We start from the raw sequence: 25,697 nt of genomic DNA, 5'->3' as shown, positions 1-25,697 counted from the left end.
CTTTTCCCATTTCTTATCTTAGGTACTTCCAGTCGAAAATAAAATGAAACATCCACATGATTTCAAGAAAGTTCTCTACACTAGTATGTCTATTGTGACGACTGCGTTTGTTACTTTTGGGACCCTTGGATACCTGTGCTTTGGTCCAGGCGTCTTGGATACAATTACACTGAATCTACCAGAAGATCAGGGGTAGGCTTTCAGAGAGATACATTTTCAATATTATAATATATGTCAACGTTAGTAATTTCCTAGATTGTTAGTAATAAGCAGGGGATATCAGTTAGGTAAAAGGTGATCAAAATATGTTGTTTTTTTTTCGCTCATTAGGTAAAGCACCGTAATATTTACTAAAGTTACTTATATACTTTATGTGCATTGATGTTGTATTAATAACTTTAATTTACAAAATTCCTAATAAAAGGTAATCAACTGTAGTATGAGAACATCGCTTGTAATATAATCATTGTTACTCGCAGCTGCGTTCACATGCATTTATAACTAACTTTCTATGGGAATATATCGTAACACACGTCAATATTTCTTGTCACCCGTTAACGTGATTGCCCTTTATAAACTTAATAACAATCCATTTAATATAGAACATGGCATATTATTCTGTATATAGTACAGTACATTGTATAAATAGTGAGCAAAAAAAAAACGTTTATAATTATACCAGTAATTACCAGTACAGTCAGCTGGCGTACAAGTGATAATATGACATAACCCCACACCCTCCCCATGGCTTTCGTTGCGTATGGAAGTTATTTTCACGAGTGATGCGGTGTATCCTGCGGCCGTACTTTCACGAGTGAGCGAAGTTAACTTCCATACGCAACAAAAGCCAGGGGAGGGTGTGTGGTTCCGTTATTATCACATATGTTCCATATTATTGTTTATTTCATATTAAAAAAAGAACGTGCAAGCATGCCGTGCAACTGCGGTACACCACTGACGGGTTGACTTTCATCGACAGTGGTCGTCGCTGAGCGGCACCCTACAATATCGTTTGTGATGTTGCAGCTGGTCGTGGATTGAACGAGTCTTGGTTGCCGGTTATAATGTTGCTCATTTGGCGTTAGTAATCTTTATTTGGAACTGAGTAATGTCGCCAGCAGAAACCTCCCGGTATCTCGATGTTGATGGTTGCGGCTCCATAGTAATCGCTGATTTCACTGCGGGTGGGTCATCCGAAAGCCCTTCATGGCTTATAAAACTCGTAGTATTCCATGTGATGTACACCTAATATGCCAACAATTTCGCTGAACGATTTGAACCGGATAAAAATTGCAGACGAAAATGTGTTTACAAAATAAAAATGGAAATGCCATGTATTGCATGGGTGATATGCAAATTAGCTTTAGTCAAAATAAGTGACTGCATAAAAATACCATTACTGTTGTTCAAATGTTTGTTTATTTCTTCATCCGGGATATTATCGTAAGCTGAGGCAAAACGTAACGCTTTGCTTAATAGATCCACGCTTATCACTCACGCCAAACAAACATTGTTGATCCACAATCAATCGCCAAACAAACATTGTTGATCCACAATCAATCGCCGTGGCGAAATAGGGGCTCCAACACGTTTGATGTCACAATGGGAAGTTACGATGGCGCAGAGACCTGTGAACTTGTGGGCTGCTTCCTGCTTTCACAGCTCAAAGCACAGTTAAAAAAGAAAGTCCGCATCGGTCTATACAGAGATGATGGCTTAGTCGCCTTAGACGCCACACCCAAAGAGACTGAAAAAATCAAAAAAAGCTATCTGTCTCGTGTTTAAAAACAACGGCCTAAAGATCACGATCGAAGCAAACAAGAAAATTGTAAACTTCCTTGATGTCACGCTAAACCTCATTGAAAAATCGCACAGTCCCTTCATAAAGCCTAATGCCAACTTGGTATATGTACACAAGGAGAGTAATCACCCACCCGCCATCACAAAGAATATCCCGGCCGGCATTAACAAGTGTCTTTCTGCAATATCGTCAGATAAGAAGATTTTTGACATCGTGGCACCACCCTACCAAAGAGCTCTACGCGAAAGCGGCTACAAACACCAACTAAAGTTTGAGCCCCCACGGAGAAGGGTAAAAAAAACGGCCGCGTAGCAACGTCCTTTGGTTCAACCCACCATATAGCTGCAACGTCCGCAACAGTATAGGAAAGCGATTCCTGGATCTAATCGACAAGTGCTTTCCTACCGGCAACAACCTCAAGAAAATATTTAACAGAAATACAATCAAAGTCAGCATCGAAGATACCATCAATAAGAAAAACAAACACCAACTCGCGACCGAAAATAACACTACCACTGACGAAACAAATTATGCAATTGCCAGAAAAAAAAACATGTCCACTAGACGGGAAGTGTTTGCAGTCTGGCGTCGTATACCAAGCGGAAGTTACGCGTTTAGACAAACACACCAGCGAAACGTACGTTGGACTTACTGGTAATGAGTTCAAAACAAGATACAGAAACCACACGGCCTCATTTCGCAATCAGGCCTCCAGAAATGCGGCAGAACTAAGTAAACACGTCTGGTCACTCAAAGAAAAAGATATTGAATATAAAAAACAATGGAAAATGTTTGCTCGCGGTAGCCCGTATAATATATAGCAAACGATGCATTTTACGTTTGAAGGAAAAATTTATCAATTTTTAGACCCCACCACTCCACACTAAACAAAAGGATCTGTGTCATCATGCCGACACAGATCAAAAGCTCTAATATTTAACAATTAGACTTTCTATTTAATTTTAATTAATATGTTAATTTGCGAAGCTTATAATGTATGCTCTTTGGTGCAGTGAATTATTAAACATAAAGCTTCTGATGAGTGAGGTACTTGTATCTTACGAAACAGTGCTGTCGAGTTTCAATATTCATGTAGTTGTATATTAATTTCTCTATCACCGTATTCACCCGCTCTACATATACTTTGTATTGAGCACTTTTGTTTTGGAATAATCGACTTTCGTATCTACACTATATATATATTATATATATCTTTCCCTTTTGTTTTGATTGTTTGTTTTCATCTTTTTCGCCCGTATTATTATTACTATTGTTTGAACTGCAGTAAATTTACTTCCGATCTGGTGAACGCAAAAAGACAACTTAAGATAACATTAATCGTTTATATTGTTTACTTTTTAGACTCTATATTTCCTTGAAGATATTATTCTCCATGGTGATGTTTGTCAATTATGGTTTACAATTCTATGTAATAATACAGATAACATGGCCATGTGTGCAAGAGTATGTACCAGAGAATTATCGAGTATTCGGCGAATATGTAATCCGAACAACACTTGTTCTAATCACATGTAAGTATGCATCTACTATTTTTCCTTATCTTTCATTGTCAACGGTTTTATTACTAATTAACACATTCAACGCAGCAGCTATTCCCCTCCAATGGTTGCGTGGCACTTGTCATGTTTGTATATGTATATTTCTATAAGTTGTGTGTCAATATTTATCTAATTACTTTCCAATGGCTTTATAGTTGCTAACATTTATTTGGAAACACATGTAAACGTTAATTGAGCTTTTAAAGGTTACAATTAATCTGTTGCTATAATTTCACTAGATACTTTCATTTGCGTGACATATTTTTCAGTGGTATTTGCAGCAAGTATTCCACACCTGGGTCTGTTCATCTCATTGGTTGGATCATTTGCAGGCAGTGGCCTAACTCTGATTTTTCCGCCAATCATCGAAGAACTTACATTTTACAATGGTTACAGAGAAACAACGTCAAGATTGAGACTGACAAAAAATGTTTTAATAGTTGTTTTTGGAATATTGGGATTTATATTCGGTACTTTTGCGTCAATTGTAAAAATAATTTCTGCATTCAAATTCGTGCCAGATATGTGTATGCTAATTCTGGATAATTCAACAATGATTAATGCAACGGCAGTACCATCCTGCCTCCTTTTTAAGAACTCGAATATTCATTATTAACTGACATTTTACGATTTTAACAAATATCTAACTAGATAATTTAAATGACAAGTTGTATAGACAACATGGGATAAACACAAGGCAAAGTCAGTAATTCGCGATTGTTGATCATAGTCGTATAGCCTACGCGTCGCAATGCGTTAGTATCCTAGGACTTTAGAATCATCAGCAAATTAATGATGGCAATAACTTTTTAGTTGTCAAAATAATTTAAATATTGTTAAATTATTTCATGGTTGTGATATCGATGTTATCTAACACACAAGAAAGGTGGGATCGTGAGATTTTCGGCTATACGCCGGAAATAGTGTGAATCTCATCTAAACTGAGTTTATTATATTAACTAACACGGGGCAAGCATGTGTTGGCAACGTGTTTTATAAAACGACTTGTGTGTATGCAGTATACACGATATATTTGCGATGTATTCCTCTGTTTTTCATTCTGTACTTTTAAATTATTGTACTTGTGGTTAATCACAAAGTAATCTGCATGCGATCAGCTATAATTTAGAACTGGACATCTCTCAGATTTCTGTAAATTAGTGGATGCTGCCACACAAATCTGACAAACACTTCATGATATAGTTTATTTGCAAACGGTCGCCGAGAGCAGGTTAAGGTGGAGGGGGAACTCCTTTTGTGTTTACCCTCTATGGTCATTTAGTCCACCGTTCCTCTTAATTATATATATCTGTGATATTTGGAAGAGTGTGGGTACAGAATAGTACACTATTCGGGGAGAAAGAACAACTTGAGTCACGTGGTTCTCTCATATTTCATGCTCACAAGTATTAAACATATTTAATTATAATCATTGATTTGCACAATTATTATTACCCACGCAAAGAAGCAGCGCCACCAAACACATCATCGATTTCTCCCTCTGCGAATTCTGCAAATTATCTGTAAACGTTAGATAAACCATTGCCACTTTCTAGCTGTTAACGTTTACCGTTTTCTTGAGACTGTTCTTGGTTTGTTTAGCTGGTCTTTAGTACACTGTTTCCACTTCTTGGTATTTGGTTCATTTATAGATGACTACTAATTTATAATGCCCATCTGAATACGACCCTTCGAAGTCAACTGGTGTGACATCCCATAGTTTCCCTGTTTATGCAGTTGAGCAGTCACTTGCCATTCATTGCATTGCATTAGTCTAAAAATCGACGCTTCTGCTGTATATAATTCATAGCTTATGTAGATACGTGTGATGTCTGTATCCGTTTTATGCTGCTCCCAGTCATTTCTAAAACTAACACAGTTTTTGTCTTCTGTTTTTTTCTTTGATCCGGTTAACCACTATTGCATTATTCCTCAACTATTAATTGTTTGATGATTTTCTCTGTAGTATCTGTGCCAGTTGTGCATGTCCATGACTCATTTCTCTATCCTTGGTGATATTTTCGATGTTGCTTTGTTAATCATCGGTAGTAGCGGTGTACTTTAATGATTGTGAATCTGTTGAAACAGACACATGCTGAAACTGTACTTTGCCAATGCCATTGCTAAAGCATCTTTATCTTTTCTCTTTTTGATTATATGTTTTCTTGAACAACCCAGCGGATAGTCATTAATGGTAGCAAGCTTCAACCCCTAATATGATTGGTTTTGTACCGTTTATTGAAATTGCTATTACCTTACAAACCATACAAAGTATCAAAGTAATATCAAAGTAGAAACTAAATATGCTAAAAACATTTCCTAAAACAAATTGAAGATATCAAAAAATTTAAGATATCACAAAATGGACAAATCTGACATGGTCCATCCAAGGTACTATTCACACAAAATTGCGAATAGAAGATATCGTCATGAAATGATCAAACCTGACAGGAGTTAACGCAATGCATGTGCCTTTAAAATATCATCACTAGACGTCAGTAAAACATTTTAAAAGATTCTGGTTGATACTTTGCATATTGTTTGGCGGATCGTCTTCTCATGCTCAACTCCCATCTACACATCAGGGCAGGTGCACAATAGAAATCAAATCAAAAGGTTCAGTAATTATTGAGGAGAGACCGCCTACATATAACCAGACAGCGGACAGATTGTATACCAAACTAACATTATTATTTTATATTATCAAAATGTTGGGGGGGAAATCTCTTTCAACTAATAAAGCATACATTTCACTGCTAAACAAGGATTTTTCACAGCTGCGTAAAATATTCTTCAATCTCTCAATATCAATACAACTGAAAACTGACAAAAATTAGTACTGCAATGAAACCGAATTTAAACGAATACACTGTTTCAAGTACCGTTTTTGTGTCAAAAATTTCCCTCATTAACAAAAAAAGTTTTAGCAGACCACAACTTCTCAATTGTCCAGGGATCCTTGAACGAATGATGCAAATATGCCATCTTCTTTCTTAAGTAGATTTTCTGGTGTATCATATTCCACAACCCTGCCATCACTGAGTACCACCACGGTGTCTGAATCAAGAATTGTTGATATACGGTGCTGAAATACAATAAATGTAAACGACATGAAAAGCAAGCCATCAATTCTACCATACCAATTATACCTACACTGAATCATATTGAGAATGATTATTGCGGAATGCCATCAATTGTAGAGATGATATAAGCATGCAAACTTACAGCAATTGTAATAACAGTTCTGTCAGCAAACGCAGTAGCTACCACATCCTGCAATAACTTGTCCTAACAATAAAAACGATAACAAATTATGAGTTTCTGCCTTAAAGCGTGATTCAATATTGCTTGGAAAATTGCTACATTCTGGCCATTTAAACACTGGTATCAACAACAACTGCTCATGTACCGTTTTGAGATCAATAGAAGCAGTTGCCTCGTCCATTAAGAGAATACGAGATTTTCTCAGGAATGCTCTAGCAATGCAGAATAGCTGCCTCTGTCCAAGACTAAAGTTCACACCATCTTCTGAAATGTCAGCATCTTTTACAGAAATTAAAAGAAAAAAACTGTTATTGATGCTAGCATAGGTCGTATTCATTCACTTATTGTTACTTTGTTTCGTGTATTTTGCATTAGAATGCTCAGTCTGTAGATCACACCATGCTGTCATAGCCTTACTTACCCAATTGCATATCAAGCTCCGTTACAACTTGTTTCAATTGTGCTATCTCTAAAGCTTCCCATATCTCATCATCAGATCGTAAGTTTTCTGGATCAAGGTTGAATCTATAGCATAATTCAATTAATTAGTTATTTGGCTAATAAGCCCATATATTTAGCATAATAGTTATGTAAATATTTTAAAACCATGATGCTGCCAACAATTCATTATGCGTAACATGGTTTGGTTTGTTGGTCGTACCTATAAAACAAATCGTGACTTGCTCGTCTGGCCTACAGCGTTTCGATCATTGTGTGTTTTCAATTGTGAGGATAGTCAAAAAAGCGCAAATGACCATGTAAAATCTTAGATAATGGTACGGCACATGCACTGCCGCATTTGATTCTATAACTGAACTTTTAAGTGTACGGAATGCCTAAGTTACAGACATACTTAATTCGTTTTACTACTTTTGCTACGTTAATAAATCAACTGGTGATACACACAATTACCTTATTGTTCCTTGAAACAGCACGGGGTCCTGTGGGATGATTGATAATCTCTTGCGAAGTGTTAGTAGAGGGATGTGTGATATATCTACACCATCTATGAGGATACGCCCTGAATTTAACAATAGGTGTCGATATGATTTACATACCTACATTCAAAATGTCTCCATAGTGATAAAAATATATTAACATTGTACTAACATTGAGTATATACATATATAATATGTATTCGTATGTAATTTGCCTAAAGATCAACTCAGAGTCGTATGATAAAGCCGAATAGTTAGAATTAAATGCAGGCTTCAACATACATGTACATTAATGTGCATAATTACCTTTAAATGTATCCACAATCTGAAATAATGACGCGGCCAGTGACGATTTTCCACTACCAGTACGGCCACATATACCAACCTAAAAATACAGAGTGTATGACAATGATGTCAAGATGTAATATACGTTATTTTGCGTCATAATCTGACACGGTGTTATATTGAGTCGGTGAAAACATACTCACCCTCTGTCCACCTTTAAAGTGTATGGAAACATCACGCAGCACTGGTTCTAAGCTTGGATCATAGCGCACAGATATGTTCTCTATTTTGATGTCACCATCAGTAGGCCAATCAGGAGGTGGGTTATATACACCTGTAAATAAATGCAAGTCAAGATTGGTTACTAGTGACTCTGTTTAGATTGCAATGTATTGTTGATCGTCACATTAACGTTAAATGTTAATGTCAGTCACATTTAAAACTGCTACATGTGTGATTGAGAAATCGTCGGAAACTATTTAATTGAACAGAGACTTAAACACTTAAATGCTTGTTATATTATCATCCACGGTACCACTGGACAGCCTTGAGATCAGTATTGCTCAGGTATTCTTCACTCAACTTAATCACCAAACACATTCTGTTTTCGTTAATTGATGATTCATTGTCATTATACTTCTCATTTGCATCTGCCATATATATATATGTACCTTCATATTGCTCCGATTCTACATTTGTGTAATAGCGTATTCGTTCCACAGCATTCATCTGCATTTCACAGTCGGCCGTCGACCGTACCAATATGGCGCTGTGGCCGGAAATCTACACGCACAAAGGAATAATAGTTTATTTGCTAGAGAGTGAGTGAGTGATATTCTGTTCAAACAGGTTATTGAAGCCCAGAGTATTCACACGCGTCGGCCATTTGTGGCGTATAAAGTACAGTGAGTGTAAAACACAATGTTTCCAATGAACACTTCACAACTGTGTTGATTTAACTTGCAGGCTATGCAAAGTTAGTTCATATTGCGTAATGTCACGTTTCCAACGCGCGCCGACGACAATGTTCGGTTTATGACATACATATTGAGTGAATTATTTGATGATTAGTAAGTGAAAGTAAAATAGAGCGTTCGTTTCTTGTACGTGCGTATTCCTACACAATATATCACGTGAAAACGGGACCGACTAACAACTGATACGAATTGGAATTTACTATCGGCATTGTAGACATATATTTTGCAAACTACATACATTATATATTACTTACAGACAACGCATAAGTCAAAGCCAAGCCAACCAAACTTGGTTCAAGTTCTCCAAATAGCGCGGTTAGTAGACCCGAAAGACCAGATATTAGAACTACTACTGCACCAATGAATTCCTGTGCAAAAAACAAACAATAAATCGCATATTACATACATGTACACTTCTGTGCTTATAATTATCAATGTAAGAGTGGAAATAATTTATTCATGAATCACACACTGGTCGTGTCAAGCTGATAAAGTGTATTGATAACATACCAGTCGTACTCCCATCCATCTATTGACTAGGGTTAAGCAAACCATGGCTATATTATTAGTATCGACCGATGTGTGTAGCTGACGACGAAAACGTTTTTCATTTCTGTGAATAAACACATTTTTATTAGCTATTGATTTTTACACTTTCAAACAAAACGCCATTACACATACTGGATATAATTAGCAACACATCATGTTGAAAGAGCGTAGACAATGACGAATCCATACTGCTTTTTTTTAAATCTACAATCATAACATTACCTGTATGCTCTAATGGTGGTTAGTCCTTCCAATGATTCGCTGAAATGAGCAAACACCGGAGATCTTGAAATACTGCCAAGACGCTGGAGTTCCCTGGAATATCAAATATTGCGTTTATCAGATATTGCACCCATCATTTTAGAAACCTGGCTCGAAGGGTTCGTCATGGAGAACCGTAATTCAATCGATCGGTGATTTTTTTTCTTGATCCTAGTTAATGTAGGAGTATGTGTATTACACCTTAAGGACTACTAAACCCTAACAAAATCTGTTCGTACATAACAAATAATATAAACGGAACGTTCATAGAATGTATGTTCACTTCTCGTGCATATGCATGGCCAGCATAATGAGTCATTACTACACTTTAATTTTACAAGACATACGAGACTGACAAAAACAAAAAGACACGGCAGTCCACTTGACAAATGTTCAAATAATCATAAATTTGGCATACATTCGGGACAGCTAATATGGAATTGTAAGGCCCCCGAGATCCATTATATTGTTAGACTTAAACATTAGGATGTATCCAACTGTCACACACTCTGTGATGCCAAGATGGTCTCGAAGCAAAGATACCTCCAGATGATTAACATGGTTTTCACTTGCGGAATTAGATACTACTATTGCTATGCTTTAGTGGAGCGGAATGCTGCATATACATTGTAAGATGGGGGGGAGTATGTTTCAAGTATATATATATATATATATATATTAGTGTGAGATATTAACATACCGTGCAGTGGATATGAAGTATCTTTGTATCAGTATATAAATAAGAAACAAGGGTGCTGCACCTGCTATAAAAATTGGAGATACCACAGCGTTTACCACAATAGCAGAAATAAGGACCGAGGCATTGCTCAGTATGCTGAACATCACCATCCACAAGCGCTGCATGGTAAATAAGAGAAAGCAAACACGTCAACTTACACTCTTATTATGATTAATAATATGGCGTAAATGAGTCGTTTTCCCACTTTTTTCTACAGTGCAGTTAATAATAACAATAAATTTATTTTTCGTCTAACCTGATCAATGATATTTGTATCATTTGAGAATCGGTTCAGCACGCGCCCAACTGGAGTTGTGTCGAAGAATCTCATCGGTGCGTGAATGATATTACGTAACAGCTTTATGTGCACTCGTCTTGCACCATACAGGGAGAACATGATTTGACAACTTATAGCCACCAGTGATATCCCGATATAAGAGAAGGATAATGCTGCATAACCACGTATATAGTACGTCAATTCGTCATCCAAGTCTTCCTAAAAACATACATATATACGCATATTATAGGCTTTGTTTACATTCTGCGCGCATGCACATGCGCAGTGACTGGTTGGCAAAAACCGGTCGTTCGCACTCGTTGTTCGCTGCTGTTGTTATTAAACATACATGTATATATTCATGTTAATAAAACATCTTAGAGAAAATGGTATCCCAGAAGATCGCGAGCCAGTGTTGATCTGTGAGCTATATTTGTTCTCACACATGTACATTCGCATGGCAGAAATGTAAACATATGACGCCACAGTGTAACATAGTTAGCAGTAATTCCAGAACTGCGAGTTGAAATGGCTATGGCGCATATGCATATTAATGCATATTAATGCATATTAATCATCAGTGAAAATATATGCACTATCAAGTGTCCAATTATTCGTTTTTAGTGAACAAATGGCAACACATGGTCAATGAAGAATCGACGATAGACATTAACGTGTATTGCAAATTTAATTTAGTTGGTGCCACCTTTGCTCAACCACATTTAGTAACTTACCTGTGTTTTATTAGCCGTCTCAGAGCCAGATTCAGACCAAGCCGATAGCCAGAAGTTTGTAAGAATAAGCATAGTACCTTGGGCAACGTACAACAATAGCGTAAGACATGTTAGCGAATACTTGATAGCCTTTGCATATGAAAGATAAACTTTCAATGAGACCGAGCCCACCTCCCGTTCCTCTTTCTCCATCAATGTACCAGCTGCACCTAAGAATACATAGTTATAGGTTATATGTGTGCATATATAACGATGGAATGTCATATTCGAAGGGGGCAAGGGGGGGATAGCTGGTACAGGTTACAGGAAATAAAAAAATGCATTTTACGTTTTTACAGAAAATAAAAAGGAAAGTTCCATTTACAGTAAAAAATTGCCTTTTACACTTTACAGATAAAGCAAATTCCAAATTACATTTTTCATTTTTATAATATACTTGTTCATTTGTGTTTAAGAATCAAAATTGGAAATTGCCTACGAATTACAACATTTAATGTTGAAAAGGCTGTATACGCTTAGAAAAAATAAGATCTTTGTACAAATTACGGACGAATAAAATGACTGAATACATTTCACACCTTGTCCATGTCTACAAATTTACGTTTTTTTATTTATCTGTATTAAATTATTACGAAAATAAAAACAATTGATTATTATTACAATATGTATTATTCGCACTTGATAATATGTTTTGTGAAAGTGAACTGCAGAGACCCCAGTATTCGGTTGTTAATTCTAATCAATAGCGATAAATACATATATACCTCATAAATATATAATATTACTCACTGTCGTCCTGTCTGTGTTGTTCATGTTTTCCTGTGACTTGTTCAATTAATTTTAGTCTTTCTAGCTTGGTAGTTTCTTCACTTGAGTCATCGTCATCTTCGGAATCGCTGAGAAAACTAATCCGTTTTTCCCAGACGGCATACAGGTTGGGATCGCGTTTTCGTATTTCATTCAAATTTCCCTGATCTGCTATTGTACAGTTATCCATCGATATCACCTGCAATGAGATATGCCGAGACGTGCAACTGTATAGCACATTAATATGTAAGGTAATAACAAAACAAACTGTGTTAATTTTGTTTCTTATATGTCATGCAAAAACGCCACGGGTGCAACCTGATCGTACTATGTTTGCACGTCCTGGCTGTGGGAACAACAATCACATTGATAGGTAGCCATAAAGTAAATGTGGATGGAGTTATTAAAATCAATACCTCGATAAAGATAGGCCAGTCTTACTAACCGTGTCTGCATATTTCAAATACTGCAATTGATGGGTAACAAGAATCACTGTTCGTTGCTCTCGTTTTAGAAAGCCGAGAATGCCTTCTTTCATTAGTTGTGAACCAACGTGAACATCCAATGCTGAGAACGGATCATCCTAGTGGTAATAACGAAACATGTACAGTGAATATATAATAACACATTAATTTATGTTTCAAATATGAGGTCCCTAATTTTCGTTAAATTTCAGGCATAGCTTCATGGTCTAATAATTAGTAATATGCAAAATTGACGACATTTAAAGTATATTCTTTTATATAGTAACGACTTTTTTCTTGAAACCTACTTCATCCATTTTTATCTATCAAAATTAGTAAGTATAAATCAGAATTACTATTGTTTTAGCATTACTCAATACTATATTAGACATGTGGTGGCTACTGTAACAATAATTGAATCTGTTACAATATCATCGGTGAAACGTGCAGCTATATCATCAATTCTTATCATTATGCACAATTTTAAGATTAGTACTTGTTATTCTGAAAATATACCTTGACTCGAACAGCTGGATTACGATTTGACGTACAATTATAATTACTTGTTATGATCATGGTTATGTTTGTGTTATCGGGTTCAGGGTTGGTGATGCCGGATGCAGTTTTGGCGGAGTGGTTCGTCGTCAGTGGAATGATTGACACTGTCTGGGTTCAATTTTGGGTTATGTTTCTTAGCTTTGAGAGTACCTTCTGGAAATCGCATATGTGATATTCTAGCAGCTCAACAATAATTACACAAGTCGCTGCCAGTCGTTTTCATCATTTATAAAATACCACACACCCAGAGGTGCACGTTCCAGGGTCTAATTGTACGTCAGCACAGAGTGGCGAGTCTTTGTTTTCCTTACGACTGCCTGACCGTCGTCTTGCCCGCCCACCGTCTCATCCTTCACCTAGTCATCATCGCAGTGGCCCAATCAACTGTCCTGTCGTCAACCGAGTAGTCAATCTGTCTCAACAACCTTGTTAAGTTGCATTGTTGGATAGATCGTGTTACCGTGAGATCACTACACTCTCCAGTGTAATAATGTGAAATGGAGTGCGCCCGCATCAGCTAAGTGAAATACAATTTGGGCAGCAATCTCAGACTGGTGACATGGTACTTTTTCAAACATGGAGTGACCATACTCCATTGAAAGTGTCCTCGCTCGAGAGTAACCAAGGCAAGATTTGCGGACAATCGAGCCCTAATAATTATTGTCCATGTTGATACCTAGATACTGTTGTCTACACCTCAATCATTTTTTTTACATGTGAGAACGGTGGGTATCTAAGATTGGTAAAACGGGCAGTATCTTGGTTCTTCGGTAGGCGATAAAATTTCAAATTTGAATATCTTGTAGCGTTTGTGTCCATTTGATTCGAAATATATACACTATGTAGAGTGAAAGATGTTTGGTGTGTTTTAAACTGGTGATATCAGAAGTGTTAAACACTCGAGTAGGCTCATTTTGTGAAATGTTACTTGTAATACATTATATGGAGGTTACTTCAGTTTAATTATAAATTTCGTTATTTATGTACAGCCTTGCAAATTTTGCAAAGCGTTCGCAAAAATAGCATTTTGCATTGTAATCTGTGTGCTTTTTTAGTACGTTTCAATCGTCGAAGAGCTTCAAAATATGACCAGTGTGAGGCCAAGAATGTATACATATAATAAAAGCTAAGACATTTTTTTCAAGGTAGAACAGCGATAAAACGTGTTAAAAATTCTTATGTAATTCAGAAAATTTCTTAAAGTTTTAAGCATGCTACTTTAAAACCTATATATCATCTAAAAGCTCATATACAGGCGAATACGATAATGTAATGTTTCTCCACGGAATTACCTGACAGCCAATTTCGCTATCATGCCTCTTTTATTATTCCGACTACTGAAAACATGTTTTAACATTTGTAGTCACGCGAATGATAAAGATGTAATCTGGAGGATCGCGGTTTACTTTTATCTGTTTACTAGTTACCGACAAATAATTACAGACATGTTACCAACAATAAAGTATAGGTTATATATAAAAATATGTTATCAACAAACAAACCCTGTTGCTAACCTACCTAGGGGTGTGAATATTCATAAACATTCATATTCATAAACATTTTCATGCACTTGCATGTGAATAACAATAACATCTGAGTAACTATTTGATTCAGTAATTAATCACTAATTCACTGCAACCTACCATCAGTACTATGTCCGACTTATTGTACAGAGCACGGGCAACACTTATTCGTTGTTTCTGTCCTCCACTGAGATTTATTCCCTTCTCACCAATCTCTGTCATATCTCCAGCCGGTAAGATATCTATATCTGGTCGCAACGCACATGCATCCAAAATAGTGTTGTACCTTTATAAAATCGAAAATAATACACACGACATGTTTATGTGACAATATGTCACTATATGCAGTCATGGAAAAGAAGTGGGCGGTCGTTCATAGATTTATAAGCGTTTTAGAAGAGCATAAGGGATGTATCTTGTTTTTTGAGTATGTCAAGCTTGCACATACAATACAAAGTCGAATACACGACGCCTCGATGAAACATTGTTAAAACTTACCGTGTATGATCCATTGGTTCTCCAAACAAAATATTTGCACGGAGTGTGCTATTCTGCAACCACGCCCTCTGTGGACAATACGAGATGATATTTCTTTTTCTGTAATGAAAAAAAAAATATTCACAAGGGATAGTTATGCACTATCGCGATAAGATAAATCGGGCAATTAAATATTTAATAATAATTACAAATGAAGTACACAAACTGAGAAAATATAATAATTTCCATTGAAATAAGAACATTGGCATTACACACATACCTTTACTACCGATAACATACGCCGATTATTAAATGTGTGTATTTAATACACATACTTGCCTGTTGAAATAAATATTACCAGCCAGAGTGCTCATTTCTCCTAAGATCGCTGATAGCAAAGATGATTTTCCAGCGCCCACCATACCAATAATGATTGTCAAAGTGTCTTGGCATAATATTGAAAATAGAAACAAAAATGAGTAGTGTCCACACCACTGATTCTACGTGGTTGGTACTTGAGTCTAGTTTTATGAGTTTTGATCCTAATATCATAACATTGAAACGTGTGTTTTTTTAACAAGATCTCAATATATCGAGTTAAATATCCATTGTCTGATCATTTTGGGTGTACATATTTAACATACCTATGGGAACTTCAAGGTCAATATCGTGAAGAATTGCCACATCAGAGTCAATGTCCCAGGCAAAATGTCCACCACTGATCTGCAATTAATGACATATATATCAAAATAACTAAACAGTAAACATGTAAAAAAAATTCTGATCAAATACAGTTGTAGTATCACTTCATGGTTATGACTGCAATTGTCTTTACATTTGTTACCATTTTCTATATTACCTAAAGAATGAATAATTATCAAATACAATAAATCTAATAATTGAGATGGCATGAGAGAATATCCATTGTTCTATACATCCTTATATCAGTCAAAGAGGGTTGCAATAAAACCAACTTCATTTGTGGAAAGTTTACATATATCTATCACGTTATTCATAAAAATGTGCATCAAATGATTACTATTATGTATCCCACTTACCTGTATTGATAAGTGGTCTGGGAGATATGTTGTTGGTATGGTGGCTTCACTCAGCGAAGTTTCAAATGTACCATATGATGATGATTCCCGATTGTCCAGTAAATTGCGAGTTTTTTCATCTGTAATCTTGAAATTGTTTGAACGTAGTTATAAATTAAAAGAAATAATTCTATGTTTTGGCTCGTCTCTATTCTGAAAATTTGCCTTTCCTTTCCTTGTCCCAAACTGTATCCGTTTACTATGTTTTCTCAACTGACAAGACCATATTCACTAATGTTCGCAGATAACGGGGTTGCGTAGATCGAAAACTCATTTTATCCACAATTATCAATGTCTTGGCACTAAAGTGTACATATTAAAGATAATAAATACACGCATATGGCAAATAATATGTAATAGTTAAAATAAAATATCATTGTATGAATGAAATGTGAAAACTTAAATAAAATCACAAGGTACCTCGCACAGGGGTAAAACATACCTTAAGATTTCCACCACTCTTACGTGATTGGTTGGCAACGTCATCTTCTTCGAGTCCATCGTCGAAAGGCGGCCGACCGTTATCGTGCTTTTCGATCTCGGGTGATGCAAAAAAACTCTGCAGTCTATCCATGCTGACTATAGCGTTTACTAAAACTTGAACAGTGGTTGGTATAAGCATCATTGGTATAACCAGCAGATTGAAAAGAGCCAACGAGGAGAATGCCACTTCAGGCGTCAACGGTGTGGGACTCACGGCAGAATAGACAGCAAATGACTGAATGAAAACAAAATTACTTTTAAAAAAATCAGTATAGCACATCTTAAAACACCAGAGAAATACGTTAATGAGAAGTGCAGCCAATAAAAACACCAATTAAATGAGAAATGTATTATATATGCTAGAATAGAACCTCTTTATCTACCTAGCTGTACAATATAGGAGAGAATAACATTTAACCCTTTGAGCAGCAAAGTCACTTAAGGTCACCATTCGCAAATTACTTAACTTTATCAACAACGTCGATCAAGACCTGTAGTCAATGTGGTATCGTGCGCTGTTGGCCCAAAATTTACAAATAAATTACAAGAAAATGCAAAACATTGTTGACGACGACGACGGACGACGACGGACAATCAGTAATATGAACAGCTCCGCTTTGTCGACAGCGGAGCTAAAAAGGTCATAATAAACAAAGTCGAATAACCCATAAACCATCTAGGAAATGTTCATGTGAAATAACTACGCGTGCAATTAGTGCAATTCTACATAAAAGCAAAATGAAGCATCAGGTAGAGAGTGCAGAATACCATGAATTATTGATGGTAATCAATATCACCATACGAATGAAGTGCTATCTATATATGAAGTTTGATTAATGACAGATACAATTTAAAATTACTTAACGTTTGCCTTCACATACTTACAATAAATGTAACAAGGACTGGTACGCATTGAGCCACAAATGCTGAAAACATATATTATATATGTGTTAGTGTAGAGGAAATATGGTTTGAATATTTATTAGGTCGAAAGTTATTTCTCGAAACTTTAAGAACATACATTTTGAGAAGGATTTATCATATTTATGGGCTTTCCATCGTGACTGTTTTTTTCGAGGGTTCAAATTAATTTAGTGTTTGCTTTTCATAGCAGGAGTGTCATTTATAATTGATTTCAATCAAGCTGTGACAGGGCCAAGTTTAATGTTTACAACTACATCTAGACTGAGTAACACCCTATGCAATTGGAAGCCTCCGCCTTCTGGGATGTTTTATATTGGATTTTATAGGATTTCACGGACACGTATGTTCGAATTACGAGTCGGCTATAGGTCAATATGTTACTCCAAAAAGCTAAACGTTGATTATGTAATTAAGATAAAGTTGGAAAAACGTAGTCACTAGGCAAATATATACATATTATATGTGTCTATCTTAAACATGTCTGGTTTTAGTTGAATGTTATTTGTCTCTGTAAATCAAAGTCGGGTAAACCATACTACTCGCATTGCTCGTACATGGGCGTCCTGTTGTTGTAAGCGACTAATACATTGGAGCCGATAACTTAGGTGAATGTAACGTGCTAAAATGTATACCATTGGGTTCAAAGCGTTATTTGAAAGGCGGCAAGTATGAGGTACAAGATAGCCCGGCACGTGGTGATGTCACGTGGGTGTATTGAAAAAATCGACTAGAATATTTACGTACATGTCCATATCATTAGAAACCCTGATTTCAGCATTTGGCCGACTTCACTGTTACGTACGACTTCAATCCTCGATGAAAACAACTCTTCCCATCCATACAGTTTTAATAGCCTAATACCCTGTAAAAGCTCGTTGGATTTTTTTAAACGCTGGTCGGCGAATTTCTGCAAAATAAATCATTGATGACATAAAAGATAGCGAAAAAACAGGACGTACTTTTTTGAAATCCAGAACCCGTTCGATTATTTTTAGCTAGCAGGGCTCGACACTAGTAGTGCTGGTATTGGGTTCAAGTTCGCGTGTTTTCAAGTCCAAAAGTCCAGTTCATATAAACATTTCAAGAGATGTCAATATCCAAAACCATTAACATTTATGATATCATGTCTATTCATAACCTATTTAACAATTTTGCAACACTTTATCAGATCAGAAAACGCGTAATAAAATTACATTGGACATAGTTACTGAAATTTGCATGTAATCACAACGCCCATAAAATGAAAACAACGTTCCCGAAGAATCAAAATATAATTAACAAACGATAATGGCGTCATCATGTAGCATCTCACTTTAAATGTACAAAACATTTCATGATGGGAACTTCTCACAGGTGTAATATGTGTAACGTCGTTTAATGCACTGAAAGGGAAACTCATACCGGTAACACAAATTGTATGTTATTTGAACAAAAGAAATTATTTTGTGATCCAGATGGGATAGAAGTTTAAAATTGTTAATTTTGAATATTATACAAGAACACATATATACTGCCATCCAAAATTGTCAATAATTATTGTTTCACCAACCATTTTGGAAATTTTTTATAATAAACAGTTAATAACGCATAAACGCATCTTTAGATGCAACTTTTAACAATTATTATTGTCACAACACGAATATTTATAATAACTAATGTATATTTGAGTTCTAGTTCTATCCCACCATTGATTTTTAAATGACTGAATTTCACAAACGTTTGATTGGTTTCGCTTCACATGGAATATTAAATGTATACAATTGTTATTTGTAAAGTCAAACTCAGGCCAATAAAATGTGTATTTCTACGTGGACGGGACTTCAATGTTTCATGGTATCCACTTACTAATATTATTCTTTGTATTGCAGACATAGCATCGGCTATTTTATATTGCAACGGTGTGGCAACGACGAATACTGATGCACCAATCAATGCAGCAGGTCCAAGTCTCAGGTATAGCAGTATCAGAATGGTAGTAACCTTGGAAACAAACAAAAATAGAGCAACATGTGTGACATGGTATTATGTTGTTCATTCATCGCGCTCTGTTCGTAAATAAACAAACGGATTTCCCACAGTGCATGTCGCCCGGATAAATGTATATATATATTGCTAGCGTTCAACACCCATCGTTATGTCAATTTGGTATATCACCATAACAGACCATCCTACTTAAATAATTATATGTGCGCGTATTAATTTTTGTTTTTGCATAAATTTAAATGGATTCCATTATAAGATACAATAAGTGAATCTTATATCTGGCAAATCATTTGATATAACGTACCTGATAGGGCGTTGCGTATACGTGTATCTGATAATAGGAAAACCAACGTATATTCATAGCATCAACGGCCATGTGGTTTGTAATCTGGCCTACAGTTTTGTCGCCACTGGACAACACCCAAGACGACAATCGGAGGGACTTCTCATAGGTAAAAATCTAAAAACATACATTTATTATTTTGTTATTATATTGGGTTATGTATACAGTTATGAATACTGGTCAATAATCTTGGTATCCAAACTAGGCCTTTGATGCAAAAGCCTGCAGATATCTTCCTTTACTTTCTTTCTTACTTTTACATCGCCATCGCAACAGTGGTCGCTATTGAGAAAGGGAATTGAATATCGAGGCGCAAAAAAGTCTCGTGACTCTCGCGCTTTCAACGGGATTTCGGCGGCCATTTGAATATAAGGTGACACTATTCAGGTTACTTGACTTACCTGCAGACACGTGCGTGCTTTTATTCCAACAAAAATGCACATATTGTAAGCCCACTGTAAAATTAAAGCTTTCATTCCTGTTGCCACAAATATCACACCAATCAAGACAAAGCCATTAGCGAAAAACTCCTCTACAGTGACGTAACCAGTATTCTGAAACAAATATCCAATAAGGTTACGAACATGATACAATGCGCGGTTATTATAATATTTTATGCAATTACCCAGTAGAAGCAGGTTATAATACAAAATATTGTGCATTATAACATTGAGCAGTTTACCAAACTTTTGTTCTATTATATCTACAGAAGTTTGTTAGACACGAAAACAATATAACAACGCTCCAAAACGGGAAATCAAAATCGAAACTGCGTTTCATCGATGGAACGGCGAATTGTCTGTTTATGCTCTAGTCAATATGAGCCAGACCTCCCCAACTTCAGGATATGTAGGGACAGACAATGGATGAAATTGGCAGTGTCCCATCTCCTGAGGTAAACACAAAGCGTTTTACCGCCATGTGAATTCCCTCCCCTTCTTCCAACCCTTCCCTCGGGTTTTGTATGTGTCAAACATGGTATTATACACAGTGAGCCTGATATTACCATTGATAGTTATGAGCCCAACTTATTTCAGGCCTATCGGACTGTTCTGAACATCAATATCTCAAAAACTGGTCCGTTAATTTCCCCATATGCCCAGATGTATGGAAAACACTGTCTTGGGCAATATCAGAATTGTTTGTTTATCCTACCAAACATAATCTTAGTTTTCTCAACACAAAGCATAATTCAAGTCAATTGGCATTGACTTAGCATATAAGCAATAGTAAGCAAACCTTAAACGAGTATATATCACATCGTATATATTAAATATCCAAAGTATGTTTTAAGTTTGAACTAAATTCGTCAGTACATGAGCGGGAGTCGGTTCTGGGAACATGATTTTTAATCGGAACGGATGGTTGCACCAAGATCAATCATTCCAGTCTCTGTACATGTCTGTTCGCAAGACATATCTATTCACATTGTAAGGCCTAACTTAGGAACCCATAAGAGTATATTATGTTCTTTCACATCAAGACATGCACATGTTAAAACAGGTTTTCTTTGAATGACAATAATCTATTTATGGCAATATACAATTATTACATTGGGTCGTTATAGATTGCGAAGACACAAAAGGCTGCTACCTAATGCTACAATTTACCTTACAATTTACGTACAAAACGATACATTGTATCAATCATTAGAAGCACGTGCGAACCTTGGCTAGTATGCTGAGCAATTAAGTATAATAGTTTCCAGTCATGCTATATTTTGTTCGAAAATCATATTTAGGTATTAAGTTATTTGCCTACATTTAACTCGATTTACTTGAATAATTCATACTCACACTGACAGGTATTTCCTCATTGTAATACCACTTCGATGCAAACGTGACGACGCCACCAACTGCTAGAGGTGGTATGAGAGCTACGGTTTCAACAATAAAATTGAGTGCATTGGCCTGCAATATAGTCAGGCCATGCATTTTGAAATAAATTCTCCATAAAGACGGCATAGTATCCTTCTTTTTCTTAAGAACTCTTTTCTGTGTAAAAAAAGAAACAGTGCCGAAGTATTAGATGCTGTACGTGATGTTTGTATTTTAACTGTAGTCACTAAATAAATGAAACTATGTTGTCTTTATCATATAACCAACAACACATAGATGTTAAATACCACATCGGTCAATTTCCTGATGAATCGCCAAACAAAGTTTGTCTTATTATTATTATTTACTCATTTGTTAGTGGTGTGAAGATTTCAACAGTTTACAGGTTGATCTGCAATAACACTTGAGCTGAATAACTGACAAAAAGGAATTGGTTTGAATGCTTGACTAATCTGAATGGAAACACTAAGTGTGGAAAAAATTAAATTGTATGTCTTATACAAGAATTGAAATGCCAACAATTTTGCATGGAATGTGAGTGGTACAAATTAACCTTGATTTGAATGTGTCTCATTCGTGGATAAAATGTGAGAGATAATAAGTTGATATAACCGGAAAATTACATTTATATGGTTGAGGTGGGTATAGAATTGCAAAACGACTCATATATTTAAAAAAAATGATAACAATAAAACAACGAATTCACTAAGTGCCTACCTTTTCTACTTCGTATGCCGTCTTGAAAGACCTGTGCAGTGTGTTGCATTCAAATTCATCGGACAGGCAACCCAAGTCTTCTATCTCTAATGGTTGCTCGTTTCCAAGAACCATGATCCAGCTCATCGACCAGAACATTAGACGTGACAAAACATTCGTATATCGATACAAGTTGTACATGTTCTTCTTCTGCAGGTCTGGTGGGAAAGACGGTTCCTCGTAACAACACCCAAACACCTATGGAAGAAAAGTCCATGGACCTGAATTATTTAAAATCGGTAATTAATCTGTCGAGGGTTATTAATTATTTTAAACTGTAGGATGAAATAGTAAATATATTTTGCTTCAGTGATTGTTTTCAAACTTTGCTTTAATTCCTGTCTGAATTCACCTAAGAGTCTATATAGATGTCCTTATTACACTTATACATTCAAATGATGTGTAATATTATACAAACAGTAAATATCTATTCTGAATGATGTACACACGTTTTTCGTTTATCCGTCCACTATTATTTCAAAGATTTACGATGATTAAGTCAGTTGAGAATGAGAATGGGTTCCAAACGTTGGTACTGAACAGGGGAGATTATACAAGGTTATCTGAATACGAGCGTTAGTATCGTACATTGTCATGGGCTATTGTGGACACAGCTGTCCAAATCAAATAATTCATATATTATACCAAGGTTTAGGTCTTAATCCGCCCTCATAACGGTTATCTATCTTTATCTTGGCAGATAACACCCTTTGTTTAAAAAAAACATCAAAACTAAGAGGATTGAAAAAATGAAATAATGGTTCTAACTGGTGAAATATAATTAAAAACACAAGTACAGAAAGTATATTGGGGGAATGAACTATAAATAATGTCATACCAAAATCATGACGCCAAAATTGGCTCTTACATTTCCCTCTGCCCCCCCCCCCCGCATTGTGTGAGCAGACATTCGCAGGTAAGTAGTCTGTGTTTACTATTGGAACAGGTTTGAAAGTCAAAACCAACTGAGGGCGTAAAACGCGTTACTGTAAGTGCCATTATTAACCCCCATCATGTTGACATTGTGTCTTGTCAGAGTGAATAAATAAATGACAATCTAAACTTGATTAGGATTAAATGAGATTTACCCTTCGAGCGCCATAATTTTCCCTCCAAAATTTTGCCTGTTTTTTTATCTTTTTTTCGCCAAATTAACATAATATACTAATGGTTACACGTCTTAATTTTAAAAAAATCAAAAATGATAGGTTCATTTAGTTTGTGAACTTTGGCGCTCAAAATGTTTAGATGCAAGGTCACTAGACGTGTGATGTTCGACTGCGAAGCTACCCGAATACTATAAAGCTTTCTTTCAATATTTAGATCATATTTTCGTGACACACGTTCTGTTACTTGACTAATAACAATTTTATAAATCAAAATCTAATACGTCTCCGCGCAATATAATTTGGCGGTCAATGGCTCATCTTAACTTTGTTATCTTTGCTATCAAATATTGGCAATGAAACACTAAACAAGTGTATGATAGACGTAGTCATGGTGATATCACAGTCTATGGCTAGTTGTGTTTGGTTTCTGTTTTAAGATTTATCACTTCGTTTTTGATTTATAGTTTTGTCTGACACATTGAAAACACTATTTTTGCACGCGTCTGTGCCCTCATGGTTAATTTAACAATCTACAGCGCTAGCCATTCAGCGACAGTGCGTGTTTCTGTCACAATACATACTGTATAACAAGTATAGTGCATATAGTACTCAAGTACTCACACAGTACTCACACTTTTGCCTGACAAACAGCTGTTACAAACTAAAAAATGGATTCCCGTTATAAATCTGTGTTCATTGTGGACGAGATCGATACCGATACGCCTACTACGCCTACGTGGTGTCACGGCGATCGTCCTGACAGTTTTCAAATGTATAAATGTTTTACGTTTAAAGGTTGTATGTTTATCTGAAAGCGCCGTATACAAGACGGCAAAATGATTTGGTTTAAATTTGAAACGGTGAGTAATGGGACCACCTCATTTGCGCGCCCAATCAAATATTGAATTGAAAATATACTATGCGCAACAATAACTATTTATACATTTCAATGACAGCCGAACCACTGGCAACCAACCAGCCAATCAACGAACGTATTGCGCAACGACGTCATTTGAAAACGTTCCAATGTTACCCAATCGGCTAATAAAAAAACCTCTCGATGCCTTTGTTGTGCCGAGAGTAAAGCTTTTCCTACCACGATTGCGCACGGGTTCGTAGTGACGGTCATACATGGTAGATTTCAGCGAAAACGTTCGAATCAGACGACGCCTCAGATATGGTGAATAACACAATACAACTAACTGAGGATGAGATAGATTTCAGAGACACTTATGTTCGGCTTCACGTTGATTGAAACCTACACATTTTATTTGGGGGTGATATAATGGTATATGTTATTATCATTCTTGATTTGAGGTCAGAGGTCAACACAACTTACCTTCGTCCTCAATACGTGACATCCAACAAGAAAGCAAAGCGCGTATAATAAAATACAAAATAACACGATATCGTATCTCAAAATCAACACATCAAAACTAACGTGGGTTAATAAACTACCAAGTTCAACGACTTCTGCGGCTGTACCTAACATCCAATACATCACCAATAACCACGCCATGTTCGGTCGATTCCAGTATTCCATGTGATGGTAAAAAACTAAGGCAACGTTGACAGCAATAAACGCCGACACTTGCGGGACATACAAATGCGGTTGTGTGACGTCATTCCTGGATGTATCCATCATAATTCCCTCGCCAATGGCAGCGAATAGAACTATACAAATACACGCCACGCAGGTCCATTGCAGTATATGACCTGGGAACGGTATTAGCCATTTCACTTTCCGGTTTCGTAGCTGTGTACGGCATCCACACACGACAATCACGAGTATAATCAACGCTGTGAACAGTAAATGTAAACACGCCTTGAGGAAGTGTACCATGCAGTCATTTCCCATGTCAAACGGGTCAACTATCATATTCGAACGATAGTCGCCGCAAAACCAGTGCCTGGTTAAGCTAGCGTTGATAATAGTTCCGTTCGTTGCCAT

General features: G+C 36.3%; 2 protein-coding genes across 2 annotated transcripts in view; one reads left to right on the top strand and one right to left on the bottom strand.

The window, feature by feature from the left end:
- LOC144364002 (proton-coupled amino acid transporter 1-like) overlaps positions 1-4,789 on the top strand; it is a 9,615-nt gene extending 4,826 nt beyond the window's left edge. Inside the window, exons 8-10 of the mRNA XM_078014265.2 lie at positions 23-192; positions 3,164-3,333; positions 3,630-4,789. Coding sequence (XP_077870391.2) covers positions 23-192; positions 3,164-3,333; positions 3,630-3,976 — 687 coding nt within the window. The 3' untranslated portion in view covers positions 3,977-4,789. The remainder of the gene's footprint in view (positions 1-22; positions 193-3,163; positions 3,334-3,629) is intronic.
- Positions 4,753-25,697, bottom strand: LOC100371382 (ATP-binding cassette sub-family C member 9-like). The gene is made up of 30 exons (XM_085495074.1): positions 25,086-25,697; positions 22,599-22,835; positions 21,840-22,037; positions 20,445-20,597; positions 20,005-20,160; positions 19,563-19,697; positions 18,462-18,624; positions 17,679-17,719; positions 16,753-17,028; positions 16,272-16,397; positions 15,858-15,936; positions 15,553-15,658; positions 15,235-15,333; positions 14,857-15,022; positions 12,637-12,774; positions 12,174-12,390; positions 11,385-11,593; positions 10,630-10,869; positions 10,335-10,492; positions 9,596-9,688; positions 9,335-9,437; positions 9,079-9,192; positions 8,519-8,630; positions 8,051-8,181; positions 7,869-7,947; positions 7,537-7,645; positions 7,046-7,149; positions 6,770-6,903; positions 6,586-6,648; positions 4,753-6,445 (listed from the first exon to the last, which is right to left on the bottom strand). The coding sequence occupies exons 1-30, from the start codon at positions 25,695-25,697 to the stop codon at positions 6,302-6,304; spliced, it is 4,695 nt and encodes a 1,564-aa protein (XP_085351200.1). The 3' UTR covers positions 4,753-6,301.

The sequence above is a fragment of the Saccoglossus kowalevskii genome, chromosome 21 (genome assembly GCF_978046115.1).
Source record: "Saccoglossus kowalevskii chromosome 21, keSacKowa6.1, whole genome shotgun sequence".
Taxonomy (NCBI): Eukaryota; Metazoa; Hemichordata; class Enteropneusta; family Harrimaniidae; genus Saccoglossus; species Saccoglossus kowalevskii.
Note: the sequence above shows the minus strand (reverse complement) of the source record. Positions and strands in the feature narration are given on the sequence as shown.